We start from the raw sequence: 16,274 nt of genomic DNA, 5'->3' as shown, positions 1-16,274 counted from the left end.
TTTAGCCTACCCCCCTAAGAAATAGGGTACAAAGTTTTGCATATGCTACACATCAAAACACAAGGAATAGTGTTTTTGTCATTTGTTATAGGGTATTTTTAAGGACAAGTAAATGTGGGTCATTTGGCCAACCTCCCTCTTTTATTGATGACGCATATGGATGATTTTATTGATCTGAATGAAGATGGATGTCCATAAAATTTCTCAAATGTCCGTTAAATTCAAATCTAACCTGTCATGTTGTCCGGCACCAAATCTTCCGAAAGGAAACTCTGAAATGGCATATTGTTTTTATGAAGATCAGAATATTCACATGAAAATCTGTCACTAACTGGATGAAAACCTAGCTATAGACACCCAAAAGACTCTGGCAAGTGTGCTAGTCCAGTGTTACTTTGATTATGCCTGCACATCATGGTTCACCAGCAGAACCAAACATCTAAAGAATAAGATACCATCCTAACAAGCTTGTAAGAATTGTACTTAAACTACCCCCTCATATTCATCTGGAGGTTGAGCATTTTTTTGTCTCTATCTCTATAAAGGTACTTTATCTATGTAATTGTATATTTTTTATGTGAAAAATAGGGCTAACAATGGAAATAAGTCCCCGAATTTATTGTGCAATCCCGGTCACTTCAAAAAATATTTGTGTATATACAAAATTATTCAAAATAGCTACATTGTATGGTTAGATATCATTTTTTGTAAAAACAAAAAACAAATTGCAACTGCAGTATTAAACTATAAACTTTGTGAGAAAACCCTAAATATGTTCCTCAGCTAGAAATGTTACACCCTCTCATGCCGCCATCTTGAGCGCCCATCGGTGGCGGTAATGCACCTAATTTATGAAAGTTACCAATCGCAATATAAAGTCAAGAGAAGAAAAATCCTGGAAGGAGGAGAGATGACTAGAAACGATTCTGTTGACGTTTTATGTGTGGATTAATTGTTGGAGTAGAGGACCTTGTGCATTTCAGGTAAAATAACAACTAAATGTTTATATCCCAGGACAAATTAGCTGGCAACAGCAAGCTAGTTAAATAGGACAAATTAGCTAGTAAGTACAAGCTAGCTAAATTGCCATAAATGTTTAATGCTTTTTGACCTGTCCCCAAATTAATGTAATTGGTTCAGAGTTTGTTTTGATATTTTAACCTGCGTGTTGTGATCGCGTTTGGTGTGGGGGGACAAAATAAATGTATGCACAATGACGCACTCGGTTTGGGTTCGGTGTTAGATAAAATGCAAATGAATTACTTAAAAATCATTCAATTCTGGATTTTTGTTTTAGATTCCGTCTCTCACAGTTGAAGTGTACCTATGATAAAAAATTACAGACCTCTACATGCTTTGTAAGTAGGAAAACCTGCAAAATCGGCAGTGTATCAAATACTTGTTATCCCCACTGTATATATATATATATATATATATATAGCCTAGTCAATGAAAAATACCAAAGAAAAGGCTTACGTTGGTCAATTATATGCCTCCTATATCGGTAACTGAATGCACTCAACCCTGTAGGGACAGACACTATCTAGTAGCGTTGCAATGACTAACCCATCAAATTTAGTTAAAGTATCTCAACCCCCAGCTCCAGGCCCAATCAGAATTGATACCATTTAGGCTTCCTTTAGTTTCAACCTCTGCTGCTTGGTTACACCCAGATTTTACTGATGCTTGAGCTGTCTAAATTCTCATTGGCTCAACAACGTTATATTCAGGTCATTTGTTCAGGACACCCCAGTCGGGAACATCGGGAGTGACAACAAAAACATCGGTAACATCGGGAGGGAATTGACAGACCAACGTCAACATGAAGGGCTTTATCCTTATGGTCCTGGGAGTAGGCCACCTTTATGAGGCATTTGGTGGTAAGTATAACGTTTTATGTATTGTAGATTTAGAAAGATATATTTTTTTTCTTAGCTGGACTATTTAACGTTAGCTGTTATAAGGCCTAATAGGCCTATGCATTTACTTATTGTCGTCAAATGAGTCTTTTCTACTTTTACAAACTTTACAAGCTTTATCTTCCGAATCAAGATACAAGATAATTATAATAAATAAAACAATTATAATTTAAAGATGCACAATGCAGAAATCGCTAACGTTACGCCATTTCCTGGTTTCAAAAATTCGAATAGTTCACCCAATTTTAGTTTGCGGCAAAACAAGCAAGTAACGTCATAGTGTAGAGAATCATTGTACCATCTAAACCGCTGTGAAATATATTTTCTATAACCAAAAATATTGTACTTTCATCTGTTTGAAACTGGTGTACAACCAAAACCGAAAGTCAATGACGCAAAAACTAATCTTGAGCTGTAAAGCATAGAAATATCGCACATAGAACATATCTACTGTTTCTTAGGGGGTTTTCACACTAATATTGGGTGCGATTATTTTCCGAATTCTGGTGCGTTTAACAATTTAGTTCGGTTCGTTTGGACAGTTGGGAACACTCCGCCCTCGGGTGCTCACCAAACACCATACGGTGGTTCGCTCCAAAAGGGTGGTCTCTGTTCTTTCCCACGTGTGCCACGGTGCGCTTTATTACTAATGTGGACACAGCTCGGCTGAGGTCCGGACCAATAACAGGAAATAAACTACACATGGGCAGTTGAATGAGGATAAACGCCTCTGAAATATTTACTGGCAGTTATTTAAAAGAGCAGCTAGAGAAATGTTTTATTTAACTAGGCAAGTAGGTTAAGAGAAATCTTATTTCCAATGACAGTATACCAGGGAGCAGTGGGTTGACTGCCTTGTTCAGGGGCAAAATGACAGTTTATTTTTACCTTGTCAGCTCTGGGATTTGAACAAACAACCTTTCGGTCACTGACCCAACCCTCTAGTCACTAGGCTACCTGCCACCCCGGCCTAATACAAAATTCAAAACCAATTTAATTACTAGAACACAATTTGCCTGGCTGCTGTATGGGGCAGTTTGATATTATCATCAGATCATGATTAATTACCTAGTGTGTCTTGCATGATGGAAAATGTCCAGGGTCGCTATATGATGGAATGACCACATCAGTGCAAGCCTTCTCCGTCTGGTACTAGCATCCCATCTACTGGTGTGATAGTGAACCACTACATTATACACTGCACGTAGTCGGGACAAGCTCTCAGAATGCTCAGTTAGGCTCATTTTTTTGTAGGAAAACCAAATGTGCGCATCTGATCCATGATTGTTGTGATGTGGGACTCCCTGACAATTCTGTCTTTAGACTTGCTTTCAATGAGAATGACAGATCTGAAACACACATTTCTATGAGTTTCGTTAGGTTGACAAAAAGTTCTATGTTGTAGTTTTAAATAACAAAATTTTTCTGATTCAATATGATTTGTGAAAACTTTTCCCTCTAGGCATTATATGACAATGATGTTTAATATTTTGTCTGCACCGCCAGGGCCGGCTCCAGGCATAAGCAACAAAAGCGGTCAGTACGGAAGTCAGCTAGGCGAACAGAACAAGTGTGCTGAAGGGAATAAAAGGGCCAATTTTAAAATATGCCGTTTTGTCACACAAAACAATGCCCACAGATGTTAGAGAATTTGGCAGTATGTCCAACTGGCCTCACAACCACAGATCATCATGTGTCGTGTGGGGGAGCGGTTTGCTGACCTTGTGAACAGAAATACTGTGACAAGATCCTGAGGCCCATTGTCGTGCCACTCATCCTCCGCCATCACTTCATGTTTCAGCATGTTGGACGTACTGCCAAATTCTTTAATACAACGTTGGAGGCAGCTTATGGTAGAGAAATTAGAAATAAATGATCTGGCAACATCTCTGGTGGACAGTCCTGCAGTCAGCATGCCCATTGGACACTCCCTCAAAGCTTGAGACATCTGTGGCATTTTTAGATTGGCCTTTTATTAACACTAGCACAAGGTGCACCTGTGTAATGATTAGTGATGCACCGATATGACATTTTTGGCCAACACCGATATCCAATATTTTCCTTGACAAAAAAAACCAGATCCCGATAACCGATATTTACAATTTTAGCGGCCTTTTAAGCATTCTAGTACAGTTAAATAGTTAACACACACAGATGCAGCGGGCTAAGGCACTGCATCTCAGTGCAAGAGGCGTCACTACAGTCCCTGGTTTGAATCCTGGCTGTATCACATCCGGCCGTGATTGGGAGTCCCATAGGGCAGCGCACAATTGGCCCAGCGTCGTCAAATAAGCTTGTTGACCAATCAGGACCTGAATATGACTGCACGTCACATAATAATTTAACTTGTTTATTTAAAAAAAAAAAAACGTATTTATTACACATTGATTACACAATCACTCGTGTTTCATATGTCACAACTATTCATCGATACGTGTGCTATGATGCTGGTAAAGTTGTCTCGGGCACCTACAGTGCTGGTCATTAAAAAACAAAGCTAGCTAGCTCAGGGATGCAAACAATGTTCTTCCCCAAAAACATAGCAAAACGACAATGTCTCAGCCACTAGTGAAAATATTCAGATAGATAAAAAGCATTTTCAAGAGGTTCCATTTTCAAAAACGTTAACATTCAAAAATGCCCGTATTTACATAATAAACCATAAACATTCACTGTGAAAGTTGATACAGTACATGTAGGACATTCATATATAGCTTATGCGCACCACTTCGTTCAATTTATCCAATCAGTTATTGTTTTTTTTGCTCAAACCGCGAGCAACACCTGTCAAATTCAGACATTTCTCTCAAAACACAGGGATTTCGATTCGCACTGCACTAGTATTATCAGAGGACCTTGGAGTTCACCAAAAAACAGTAGGTGATTCTGGTTGCAATTGTTACTCTAATGCCATGTATAAATTACTGACATGGCAGATTCGGACTAGAGGTCGACCGATTATGATTTTTCAATGCCGATACCGATTATTGGAGGACAAAAAAGCCGATACCGATTTAATCGGTCGATTTATTTATATATATTTTTCACAAATATATATATATATATATATATATATATATATATATATATATATATATATATATATATATATATATATATCATACACACATTTTTGTAAAATGACAATTGCAACAATACTGAATGAACAATGACCACTTTTATTTTAACTTAATATAATACATAAATACACACACACACACACAGCTCTGAAGTGACAATGATACTGAAGAGTCTGCTTAGGAGACAAATACTCTCAACTGTTTGAATAAAAATAGAGTTTAAGTTGCCTGTGATGAATGTTGAAAACAAAAACTGTAATTTCTATATGCAGGAAATCCTATTTTAATAATGGGCATGGTAAGAATTGACGACCAAAGTGCGAGTCATAATTCCCATGACACCTTCTAGCAAAATCTGAAAAGCTGTTCCTTCATTTATTCCATAGGATATTTTTAGATTCACTTAAAATAAGGTCTGTGTTTCGTGTAGGCTTACACCACCTTGCCAATTTTATAACTGTAGATTTCCATAGGACAAGGTAACTCTGATCAATATTGGCTAAATATAAGCGAAGATCTTTTTTTTTGTAGAGTGGATTTATGAAAATATGTTGACAAACGTTACCTTATCCTAGTGAGATTTAAGCCTGCACGAAACACAGACCTTATTTGAAGTAGATCAAGACATTCTCTATGGAAGGTAAACATGAACGGTAAAATAACGTAGGAACCCCTTTCAAGTTCAGCCGCAAGTTATTACAGGAATTATAACGCGTCGACTATTTCTCTCTAAACCATATACCTTTGACTAATCCGGAAACATCACCTCGAAAACAAAACGTTTATTACGTTCCGTATTTTATCTAACGGGTGGTATCCATGAGTCTAAATATTCCTGTTACATTGCACAACCTTCAATGTTATGTCATAATTACGTAAAAGTCTGGCAAATTAGTTCGCAAACTGTTGCATATACCCTGACTCTGCGTGCAATGAACGCAAGAGAAATGACACAATTTCACCTGGTTAATATTGCCTGCTAACCTGGACTTTTTTTTTTTGCTAAATATGCGGGTTTAAAAAATATATACTTGTGTATTGATTTTAAGAAAGGCATTGATGTTTATGGTTAAGTACACATTGCAGCAATGACAGTCATTGATTGATTGTTTTTTATAAGATAAGTTTAATGCTAGCTAGCAACTTAACTTAGCTTACAGCATTTGCGTAACAGGCAGGCTCCTCGTGGAGTGCAATGTAATCAGGTGTTAAAGCATTGGACTAGTTAACTGCAAGGTTGCAAGATTGAATCACCCGAGCTGAGGAGGTTAAAAATCTGTCGTTCTGTCCCTGAACAAGGCAGAACGTTCTTAGGCCGTCATTGAAAATAAGAATGTGTTCTTAACTGACTTGCCTAGTTAAATAAAGAATAAATAAAGGTGTAAAATGCAAATCAGCGGCCCAAAAAAAACGATTCCCGATTTGATATGAAAACTTGAAATCGGCCCCGATTAATCGGTCAACCTCTAATTCGGACGTGACTAAAATTTCAGATGTGGTGTTTTGTGCAGATAATTACATTTACCGACCTCCCCAGTAAAACTAATCCAGTCCGAATTTACGTGTGATCAATTGTTGTAGCTTGTATTCTTCAAACCTACATGGATTTCGATACACTTTTAAAATCTATTCTACAACTGACTGGTTGCCAGTTTAGAAAAGGTAATGTAGGTGTGATAGTTGTGAGGGAAATTTCTATTAAACCTTACTGATGCTTGTGTACTAGAAAATGTTTCCTGAAGCCTAGTTTCTTAGGCATTAAGGTTGAGATTGTTAAAGAAACTAGATCATATGAGATGGAATTGTGCGTGCTTTAGTATCGGCCTGTTGTAACTGTTTTGTGTGTGTGTGTGTGTGTAGCATAAATATGTCCCATTATGTTCTTGGGACACAGCCAAGAGCTGACAGGTGAGACCAACGGTTTCCTGTTAGTCTGAAGGGAAAGAACTGGTTCTTCTTAATCAGGGTTGGGTAGGTCACTTTCTAAAATGTAATCTGTTACTAGTTACCTGTCCAAAATTGTAATCAGTAACGTAACTTTTGCATTACCCAAACTCAGTAACGTAATCTTGATTACATTGTTACTTTTAGATTACTTTCCCCTTAAGAGGCATTAGAAGAAGACAAAATGTATGTTAACAATTGAATGACATCTATTGCAGGATAAATCAATGTTAAAGTTTACATAGCTGGCCATATATGGATGTTAAATTTAACTTTATGGGTTGGTTATGTAATCTTCTTCTAACCCATCGCTTTCTACTACATATAATAATAAGATTAAATTATATCTTTACATTAAAAACCAGTCTATCAGAATCTTCAAGAATAGGACTTTGAAATATGGAAGTATAAGTTAGCCAAATTGTTTTACCTGAGCATTACCCCAAAACGAAGGACTTATTAGCCAGCCCTATTCTGTTGATTATGATTTTGTTATCACGGAGGACTAATTGGGCTCATTGATTCGAGTTTAAAAATAAATTCTGGGCTCATGGAATGGCATGCTTTAAGCACTACTGAAAGTGCTATTTACTTGTGAAAAATGAATGCCATTTTCTATAGACCTATTGTTTACCTTTTTTGTTGGTGACACTTTGATAGGTTAATTGTTTGGTTGTGTTTTAATTCAGGTGTTTTAGTGTCATAAATATTACCTCTATTGTTGGGCTGGAACAACCAATTAGACAACCTGCTGTGTTAACTATCCCGTTAAGGCCTTTGTCCTAGGCTGTAATGTAACATTTTCCATCCTCTTATGAATAAAGTTCTCAACAAATTATCATTTGGTTATCATATGAATGTATGATAATCATTGGATTTTTTTTGGACAATAATGTCCTCCAAACTATATGGACCTCATTGTACAATTTCATGGTCATGGCTAGAAGGGATCCAGCTTTTATCAAATTAACATCATATTTTACATTTAGTAGCAGATGAGAATTTAGGCAGCAGGTTAATAGAATTAGGTTAAGGATAGGAAAAGGGTAAGTCTTAGCTAAAATGCAAAAAAATAACTTTTGATATTAATTTGACAAAAGCTGGATCCCTTTTTGCCTGGGCTCATTTACATAGGCCTAGACTACATGGTCGCATTCAATGACGATGTCGTTTTTATTGTTGTCAGTAGAGTCGGCCTAGTCTACCATCGTATTAAAGAAGATTCTGCTAATGTCTCCAGTAATATAAAGTGTATTAGAATTGCATGAAATGTTTATCAAAGGACCGAGGTAAAGACAGTTTCAGGTTGGATATTCAACGGATATTCGCGCTTTCAAACCACTTGAGCCACAGACTCCAAATCAGTGTCATGATGTTGGAAAACATTGTGCACAACATTGCACGGGTCTTATTTTCACGATTTGGACATTAAGTCGCATTTCAAAGCTAATAAACATGTGGAAATGTGAGCAGCATTTTGTATTCCTAGTTTAATTTGTTTGTTTTTTTACATTTGAATTTCAACAGCTCATGTGACCTACTTGACTCAAAAAAGGTTCAGAATGTCCACTCAGTGGCCCTACACATTGCACACCCTTTAGTTTGTCCATTATCATCTCACGTGTTTTTATATGAATTTTTCAAACTTTCTAATTTCAATAGATCCTTGGTCATGCGACCTACAGGACTCAAACAAGATATATCGTGCATCCCTTTGTATTCTGAGTAAATTATCCCTTTGGTATTTAAGATGGTATAATTGTAACTTTTTTTATAATAAATAATATTGAACATTTGATTGAACTAGGCAAATGGGTTAAGAACAAATTCTTATTTTACAATGACAGCCTACCCCAGCCAAACCGTCCACTAACCCGGACGACGCTGGGCAACTATGGGACTCCCGAACACAGCCGGTTGTGATACAGCCCGGAGCCCGAGTGGTATAGTGTGTGTTTGAAACAAGAACACTTGTGCTCAGATGGACAAAGAGGTTCACAGTTGTTTATGCTACGCTTCCAATTTGGTGTTTGCAAATGGCTTTGAATTCTCTTCAGTTTTTTCACGTATCATACAATTAATTGCAGCTTTCAACCTTTTCAGTGGCATGTTGAAAGAGTCATACAGTAGTTGAGCATCTCAACTTATTTATACGTATCTGTACAAAATATAATTGGTTTTACTTGATTATGTACATTTGGGGCAACTGACATTCAGGGGAATGATAATTTACGAATGTTCAGACAGAAATGTATTGTGTAGATCAAATATCACTGTCAGATTGGAATGGTATAGAATGAATAGACCACACAATCTCCTATCTTCAACATGCAGTTCCAGATACAGCCCTGTCATTTAGTTGAAGAGATTCCTTAAAAACACAGCACTTTGAAACAGCTATGACTTTTTCATAGCATGTTAGGATAATTAATATAGCAGGTTACAACCTGGTTGGCAGGGAGCTCGGCCCCAGTGATGTACTGATGACCAGCCTTTCAAAGCGCTTCATGTTTACAGATGTGAGTGCTACGGGACGATACTCATTTAGGCAGGTTACCTTGGAGTTCTTGGGTACAGGCACAAGGGTCAGTTTAAAACATGTTGGGATTACAGACTGGGACAAGCAGAGGTTGAAATGTCAGTGAAGACACTTGCCAGCTGGCCTGCGCATGCTCTGAGAATGTACCTTTTGTATTCTGTCTGGCCTTGCGGCCTTGCAAGTGTTAACCTGTTTAAGTCTCACTTTCATCGGCCTATAGCTTGCTCAGTAACAACACTTGGGCGCTACTGACATATTCAGAAAAGAGGCTAAAAAGTCAATTCTGCCACCTTTGAGAAACAGAATTGACCATTTACATTCCTCTCTGAATATGATGTCAGCAACACCCCAGAGGACTGTGCACAATGACAGGTTTTTCACATGGACTCTGCAGTGTTATTCTAACAAAAATCAAGAAAATTGTTTCTCCATGGCTGATGCACAAAATGTGTAATATCTAGGGGTTCCATGTTGTCTTAGAAACTTTCCTTATAAATGTCATCCTGCAGTTGCACAAAAACACCTATTTTGTTCAAAGTAATATTTAATAAACAACCAGTTTATTAAACGGTAGTGTGGAGAAACTAAAAATTGATTATAGTGAAAATGTAACCTCTGTTTAGCCTACATGACTTAGAAAAACGATTATCTGTTCACAATTCAACATTAACATTGACTTTTTCCCTCTAGTGAGTCACTCAATGACGTATTTCTACACCACCTCCTCTGAAGTTCCCAACTTCCCAGAGTTTGTGGTTGTGGGGATGGTGGATGGTGTTCAGATGGTTCACTATGACAGCAACAGCAAGAGAATGGTGCCCAAACAGGACTGGATGAACAAGCGGACAAACACACAGTACTGGGAGAGTCAGACAGCGACTGCCTTGGTTTCCCAGGAGACTTTCAAAACTGACGTCGATATTCTAAAGCAGCGTTTTAACCAAAGTGGAGGTAAGTCCTTCATCTTTACCTCATCTGATCAGTTGTGTTTGTATAAACTGTCAAAATCCCTTATTCTAGGAGACAAAAATTCATCAGGATTAGAGAATGTATCACTAGAATATCAGGGATGTACAGATCTGCCCCTCCTTCCTGTTTCTGTTTCCTTCACACAGCATCATTAGCTGATTTCAGTATTTGAAAGCATCTAGCAGGGCCTCCTTTGTTTCTCTGCTTATGTTTACTGTATGTATGGTCCCACTCATGGACACCAGTACCAGCATTCATTTTAAAACCTACAGTGTACTGTTTTAAGTGTGTGTCGGACAAATTACTATGACCATGCCACTACTGTAAATTGCATCAAACTATAAGCATATTTATGCACGTTTGGCATTGCTACGGTCAGTCTCCAATTACAATGGCAGGTTGGTGAATGTCAGATCTCTCTGTGATCTCTGCTTGAGATGCGTGCTAGTTTAATTTGTCAGTCCCTCTAGTCTGCTCTGTGTGTGTGTGTGTGTTATCCACACGGCCCAGCAGTGTGCTCCCCCACAGTAGAGTTCTAGTCTCTGGTAAGTTCATGTTTTAAGTATCCTTATATTTCTGTTATTACGGGGCTATCACTCTGTTATTAGTGGTTGATGGACCTGGTCTGAATGCAATGGCAACCATGTAGTGTGCTAATACGGTTTAGTAAACGTTGTTAAACTGGAACCTTATTGTTGTCATTTCGAGTTAACATTGGTAGCAGAGGATGCTAATAACTACAATGTGAGGTTGTATGAAAGTTGGAAAAGGGATCTTGGAATCTGGACACGGGTTACTAATCTGGACGAGAAAAAGCAAGCACTTGCGGTGGTATTATCTCGAGGGAAGAGCGAGAGATACAGCACTGGAAATATCCGTGGAGGATTTGAACAAGGATGATGGTATGGGAACTTTGATCAGAGCACTGGATTCTGTGTTTCTTAAAGAAGAGAAAGACTGTGCCTACGAGGCATATTCAAACTTTGACAGTGTTACGAGAGATATTTCGGTTGCAGTGACGGATTACATAATTAATTTCGAACAGCGGTACAATGGGATGCACAAGTACGACATTGTTCTCCTGGATGCAGTTAGCATTCAAGTTGCTAGATACTGCCTGTCTGGATGGTAGGGAGAAACAGTTGGCTTTGACTGTGCTGACTTTTGCATCAATGAAGTCGGCACTAAAAATACTTTATGGTGAAAAGACATCTACAACAGGTGGAATGCAAGTGAGTGACGCAGCATATTTCACTGAGCAGCAGATTAAAGGTGCCAACAAGTCATGTTCTCAAGACAACCAGAAGAGGGCGTCATTTCCCGGCACAAATCAACTGGACAAATATGGAAGGAGATCAAAATGTGCTATTTGTCAAAGCACTTACCATTGGGTTAAAGACTGTCCTCATAAAAATAAAATGGTTAAACTAACATAGGAAAATGTAAACCGAAAGAGCAGTGTAACATTACACTCTTTTCAAACCAATCTGCTTCTGATACTGAGATCTTTATAGTTGAATCCTTAGGATCTGATGTGATTGATACTGCATGTACACGCACAAGTGTGTAGTGCAAAATGTCTTGATAGCTATGTCAGTGAACTAAATATGAAAGAAGTACAAAATAGGATTGACACCAAGTAACAGAGCTTTCAAATTTGGAGATGAGAGAATCGTCCATTCTACCAAGAGTTAAGATACCAGCAAAAATGTCAGTCTGAGTCACATTGAAACAGAGGTGGTCCCTACAGATATCCCCTTACTATTAAGCAACGCTTCCCTCAAGAAGGCAGGGGCTGTACTAGACATAAAAAAGGACAAGGCAGTGATGTTTAAACAACCAGTGACCCTTGAACTTACTACCTCAGGCCACTATTGTGTAAACATTTTAGACAAAGACATCATACAGAGTCCATGGAGAATCTGACAGTCACAGAGAACATGAACACAAAAGAAAAACACAAAGTACTGTTAACTTCACAAGCAGTTTGGACATGCTAAAGTTGACAGACTTCAGAAATTACTCAGCAGTTCTGGGAATAATGATGATGGGAGTATTTCCATTCTACAGTTGAGAGACATGCCAGAAATACAGCAAACCTAAGCCCAGACCAGCTGTTGGTTTGCCACTGGCTTCCAAGTACAATGAGACAGTGGCTGTAGATCTACATGAGCTGGGACCAAGTGTGTGGTACATTCACATAATCCACACGCTTCAGCGCTGGAAGCATTGTGAATATGAAGAAACTCAGTGTAATTGTCAAGCACTTCATTCATTCCTGGATAAGTGTGCATGGCCCGCCTCAGAAATTGTACAGTGACAATGGAGGATAATTCAATAATAATGAAATAAGAGAAATGGCAGAGAATTTCAACATGGAAGTAAAGACAACTGCTGCATACATGGAGCAATGGACTTCTGGAGAGACCTAATCAAACATTCAGAGATTATGCTAAAAGTGAAGCAAGACAATAGATGTGACTAGAAAACAGCCCTAGCTTGTGCATTGAGTTTTTTGCCATCAAAGCCCAATGTTTATGGCTCCAGCCCATACCAGCTAGTGTTCTGGCAGAACCCTAATCTTCCCTCTGTGCTGGTTGACAAGCCACCAGCACTAGAAGGGACCAGTGTGAGTGCATGAGTGGGACAGCACCTTTCAGCTCTTACTTACTTACTTTATTGTCCCCATGGGGAAATGTTGTTGCAGTGTCATGTACACATTTAAAGTGGCGTTAAATACAAAAACAAGATTGACAATACAACTTTCAATAACAGTCACGCACCAATAAAAAAAAAAATAATAATAGTAAGAAATAAGAAATAAAACATTTAAAACAAAGACTAGCCTGCTGGCCTTACGGGGTCAATGGGAACATTTGCCCGAGCTATTTAAGAGGGATATCACACCTGGCACAAATGATTGTCTCGTTCTATTTTTCCTGTTGAGGGGTGCCCTATACCTGCGCCCAGAGGTGAGTAATTCAAAGTCCAGGTACAGGAGGTGACTTGGGTCTAAAATGATTTTGTGAGCCTTACGGAGGGCCCTGACCTTAAAGATCTCATCCAGGCCTGTCTGTTTGACTCCAAGTACCTTACTTGCTGTGGTAATAATCCTTCTCAGCATGTTTCTCTGACTGACAGTGGCATTGCCAAACCAACAAACAATACAAAAAGTTAAAATACTCTCAATAAAGGATTTGTAAAACAGAGTCAATATAGTACAGTCTATATTAAAAGAACCCAACTTTTTTAGAAAGTACAGTCTCTGTTGGCTCTTTTTATAGATCTGGTCTGTACATTTACTCCACTGAAGCTTACTGTCCAAAAAGACACCCAGATATTTATATTCCTCTACAATTTCTATATTCTGGCCTCTGATAGATGTTGCAGAGGTAGGTGTTGTACGCTTCCTGAAGTCTATGAACATCTCTTTGGTCTTGTTAGTATTGAGGACCAAGTGTGATTCCTCACACCACTCTACAAAGTAATCTAGGACCGGGCCATGATGTTCCTCGTCATCATGCAACAGGCTGATCAAGGCAGTGTCATCAGCGAACTTAACGAGGTGTCTGTCAGTATGGGAACTAGTACAACTATTAGTGTACAAGATGTACAGAAGTGGGGACAAAACACATCCCTGAGGAGAGCCTGTGTTGGTATTGCGTATATCCGACACATGGGGACCTATTTTGACTCACTGTGAGCGTTGGCTCAGGAAGTCCAACAGCCACAAAACCAGCCCCCCATCTAAGGAAAAGTCCCAAATGAGTCTCTGTGCCAGAATGTAGGGCTGGATTGTGTTGAAGGCAGAAGAAACGTCAACAAACAGAACCCTGACATGGGATTTGGCACCCTCTAGATGTCTATAGACCATGTTAAGGAGGGTAAGAATGGCATCATCAACTCCTCTGCTAGGCTGATAGGCAAACTGAAATGGATCGAGGAGCTTCTGGGTGACACTGAGAATATGACTTTTCACAATTTTCTCAAGGCATTTCATAACTAAGGATGTCAAAGCGACAGGGCGATAGTCATTCAGCACAGAGGGATTCGATACTTTAGGAATTGGTATAATTATTGATTTTTTCCACAATACTGGAACGTGTTGCTGGTTGAGTGAGGATTGGAAAATGTCTGTAAAAACACCAGCCAGTTGTTCAGCACAGTGCTTTAACACATGCCCACTTATTTTGTCTGGGCCTGGGCTTTTGTATGTGTTACATCCCCTGAACAACTTTAGAACATCAGACTGTTGAACAACAACTCTCTCAAACATTTGTAATGATGCTTCCATTTGTTTTACCTCCGACACGAAGTTGTCTGATTCAAATCTTGAGAAGAAAACATTCAGTTCATTAGCCATGTTCTGGCCCTCATATCCCCCAAGGTCAGCACTGGTTTTTCCCCTGCCTATATGGGGGGCGCTAGCCATGGATTTAATCCCTTGCCAGGCCACCCTTGCGTTTCCTGAGGAGAGGGTCCTCTCCACCCTTTGCTTGTATGCCTCCTTGTCCACCAGTATCTGTCTTTTTATCTCACGTTGTACATCTCTTAAAGCCTGTCTATCACCCCCAGCATAAACTGCCTTCTTCCTATCAAGTAGTGATTTTAGATGTTTTGATACCCAAGGCTTGTTGTTAGGGAAGATTTTACAGGTCTTAGTAGGCACAACTGACTCAACACAGAAGTTTACATAGTCTGAAATAACCTCTGTGTGTTCATCCAGATCAGAGCTGCTGTCCTCAAATACCTCCCACATTGTACAGTCAAAACACCCCTGGAGACAAGTGATACTGTTGTCATTCCGATCTGGACAGTTTTAACTGTGGGTTTCTCCCTCTCCAGGAGGCGACAGTAAGTTGGCCTGAGGTAGACCACATTGTGGTCTGATGTCCCCAGAGGAGGTCTGGTGGTGGCAGAGAACGCCTTTTGGTATTGTCCCATAGCACAAATCAAGAGTCCTATTTTTCCTAGTGTGACATTTCACATACTGATGGTATGTGCGCAAGACTTTGCGCAAGGTACAGTTGTTAAAATCCCCTAAAATAAATTTGGTTGCGTCGGGGGAGATGGAGTCCAGTTTCTGTGACAGATTATAAATAATCTCTGATGCCTTTGTTATATTAGCTTTTGGTTGAATGTACACAACGGTAACAAACAATTGGGGGAACTCACGGGGCAGATAGTAAGGTCACAGTGACACAGAAAGCAGTTCAATGTCGGGGGTACAGAGTCGCTCTCTTACCAGGATCGATTTACACCACTGGTCCCTGACAAGCAGGCAGACGCCCCCGCCGTGAAGTTTCCCTGTGACTGTCAGATCGCGGTCCGCTCTGACCAGGGTGAAGCCGGCCGGCTCCACTTCTCTGTCCGGGACTCTATCATCCAGCCAAGTCTCAGTAAATGCCAGCAAACAGGCCTCCCGATATTCGTGTTGGAATCGCAGATTCGCTGACAACTCAATTTTTTTAAGTCGTTGTCTGATTCCCCCGCGTTTTCCACGTTTGCATTTGGGTTTATAATCCACTCGCAGACAATCAGGTATTAGATGGGCCATTGGGATATCCATCGCGTTCGTATTTGAGTTGCATTTTAGTAAAAACTCCCTGCTGTATTGGATTCCGCTGCCAGCAGCGTTTTCATTATTTAGTCCGTTCGTAGCGGGTATGTACACGATCAACAAGATCAGTCCAACACCCCACCACTGGAAATCCATGGTTGGCAGAATGTTTGTAAACTAAGTGTACAAATTAAAAACATAAGATAACGCCACACCAAACGTCACACACACTGCAGGTCGCAACAGAGCCGCGCCCATCGCTG

At 39.4% G+C, this 16,274-nt stretch overlaps 1 protein-coding gene across 1 annotated transcript in view; it reads left to right on the top strand.

Annotated features, from left to right (window-relative positions):
* The first annotated feature begins 1,688 nt into the window (after nt 1-1,688).
* The window catches only part of LOC129831242 (major histocompatibility complex class I-related gene protein-like), a 20,858-nt gene continuing 6,272 nt past the window's right edge, over nt 1,689-16,274 (top strand). The window contains exons 1-2 of the mRNA XM_055894425.1: nt 1,689-1,880; nt 10,173-10,433. Of these exons, the coding sequence (XP_055750400.1) occupies nt 1,823-1,880; nt 10,173-10,433 (319 nt within the window). The 5' untranslated portion in view covers nt 1,689-1,822. The remainder of the gene's footprint in view (nt 1,881-10,172; nt 10,434-16,274) is intronic.

This window comes from Salvelinus fontinalis, chromosome 32, assembly GCF_029448725.1.
Source record: "Salvelinus fontinalis isolate EN_2023a chromosome 32, ASM2944872v1, whole genome shotgun sequence".
Taxonomy (NCBI): Eukaryota; Metazoa; Chordata; class Actinopteri; order Salmoniformes; family Salmonidae; genus Salvelinus; species Salvelinus fontinalis.
The sequence above is the reverse complement of the archived record's forward strand: the minus strand, read 5'-3'. Positions and strand labels throughout refer to the sequence as shown.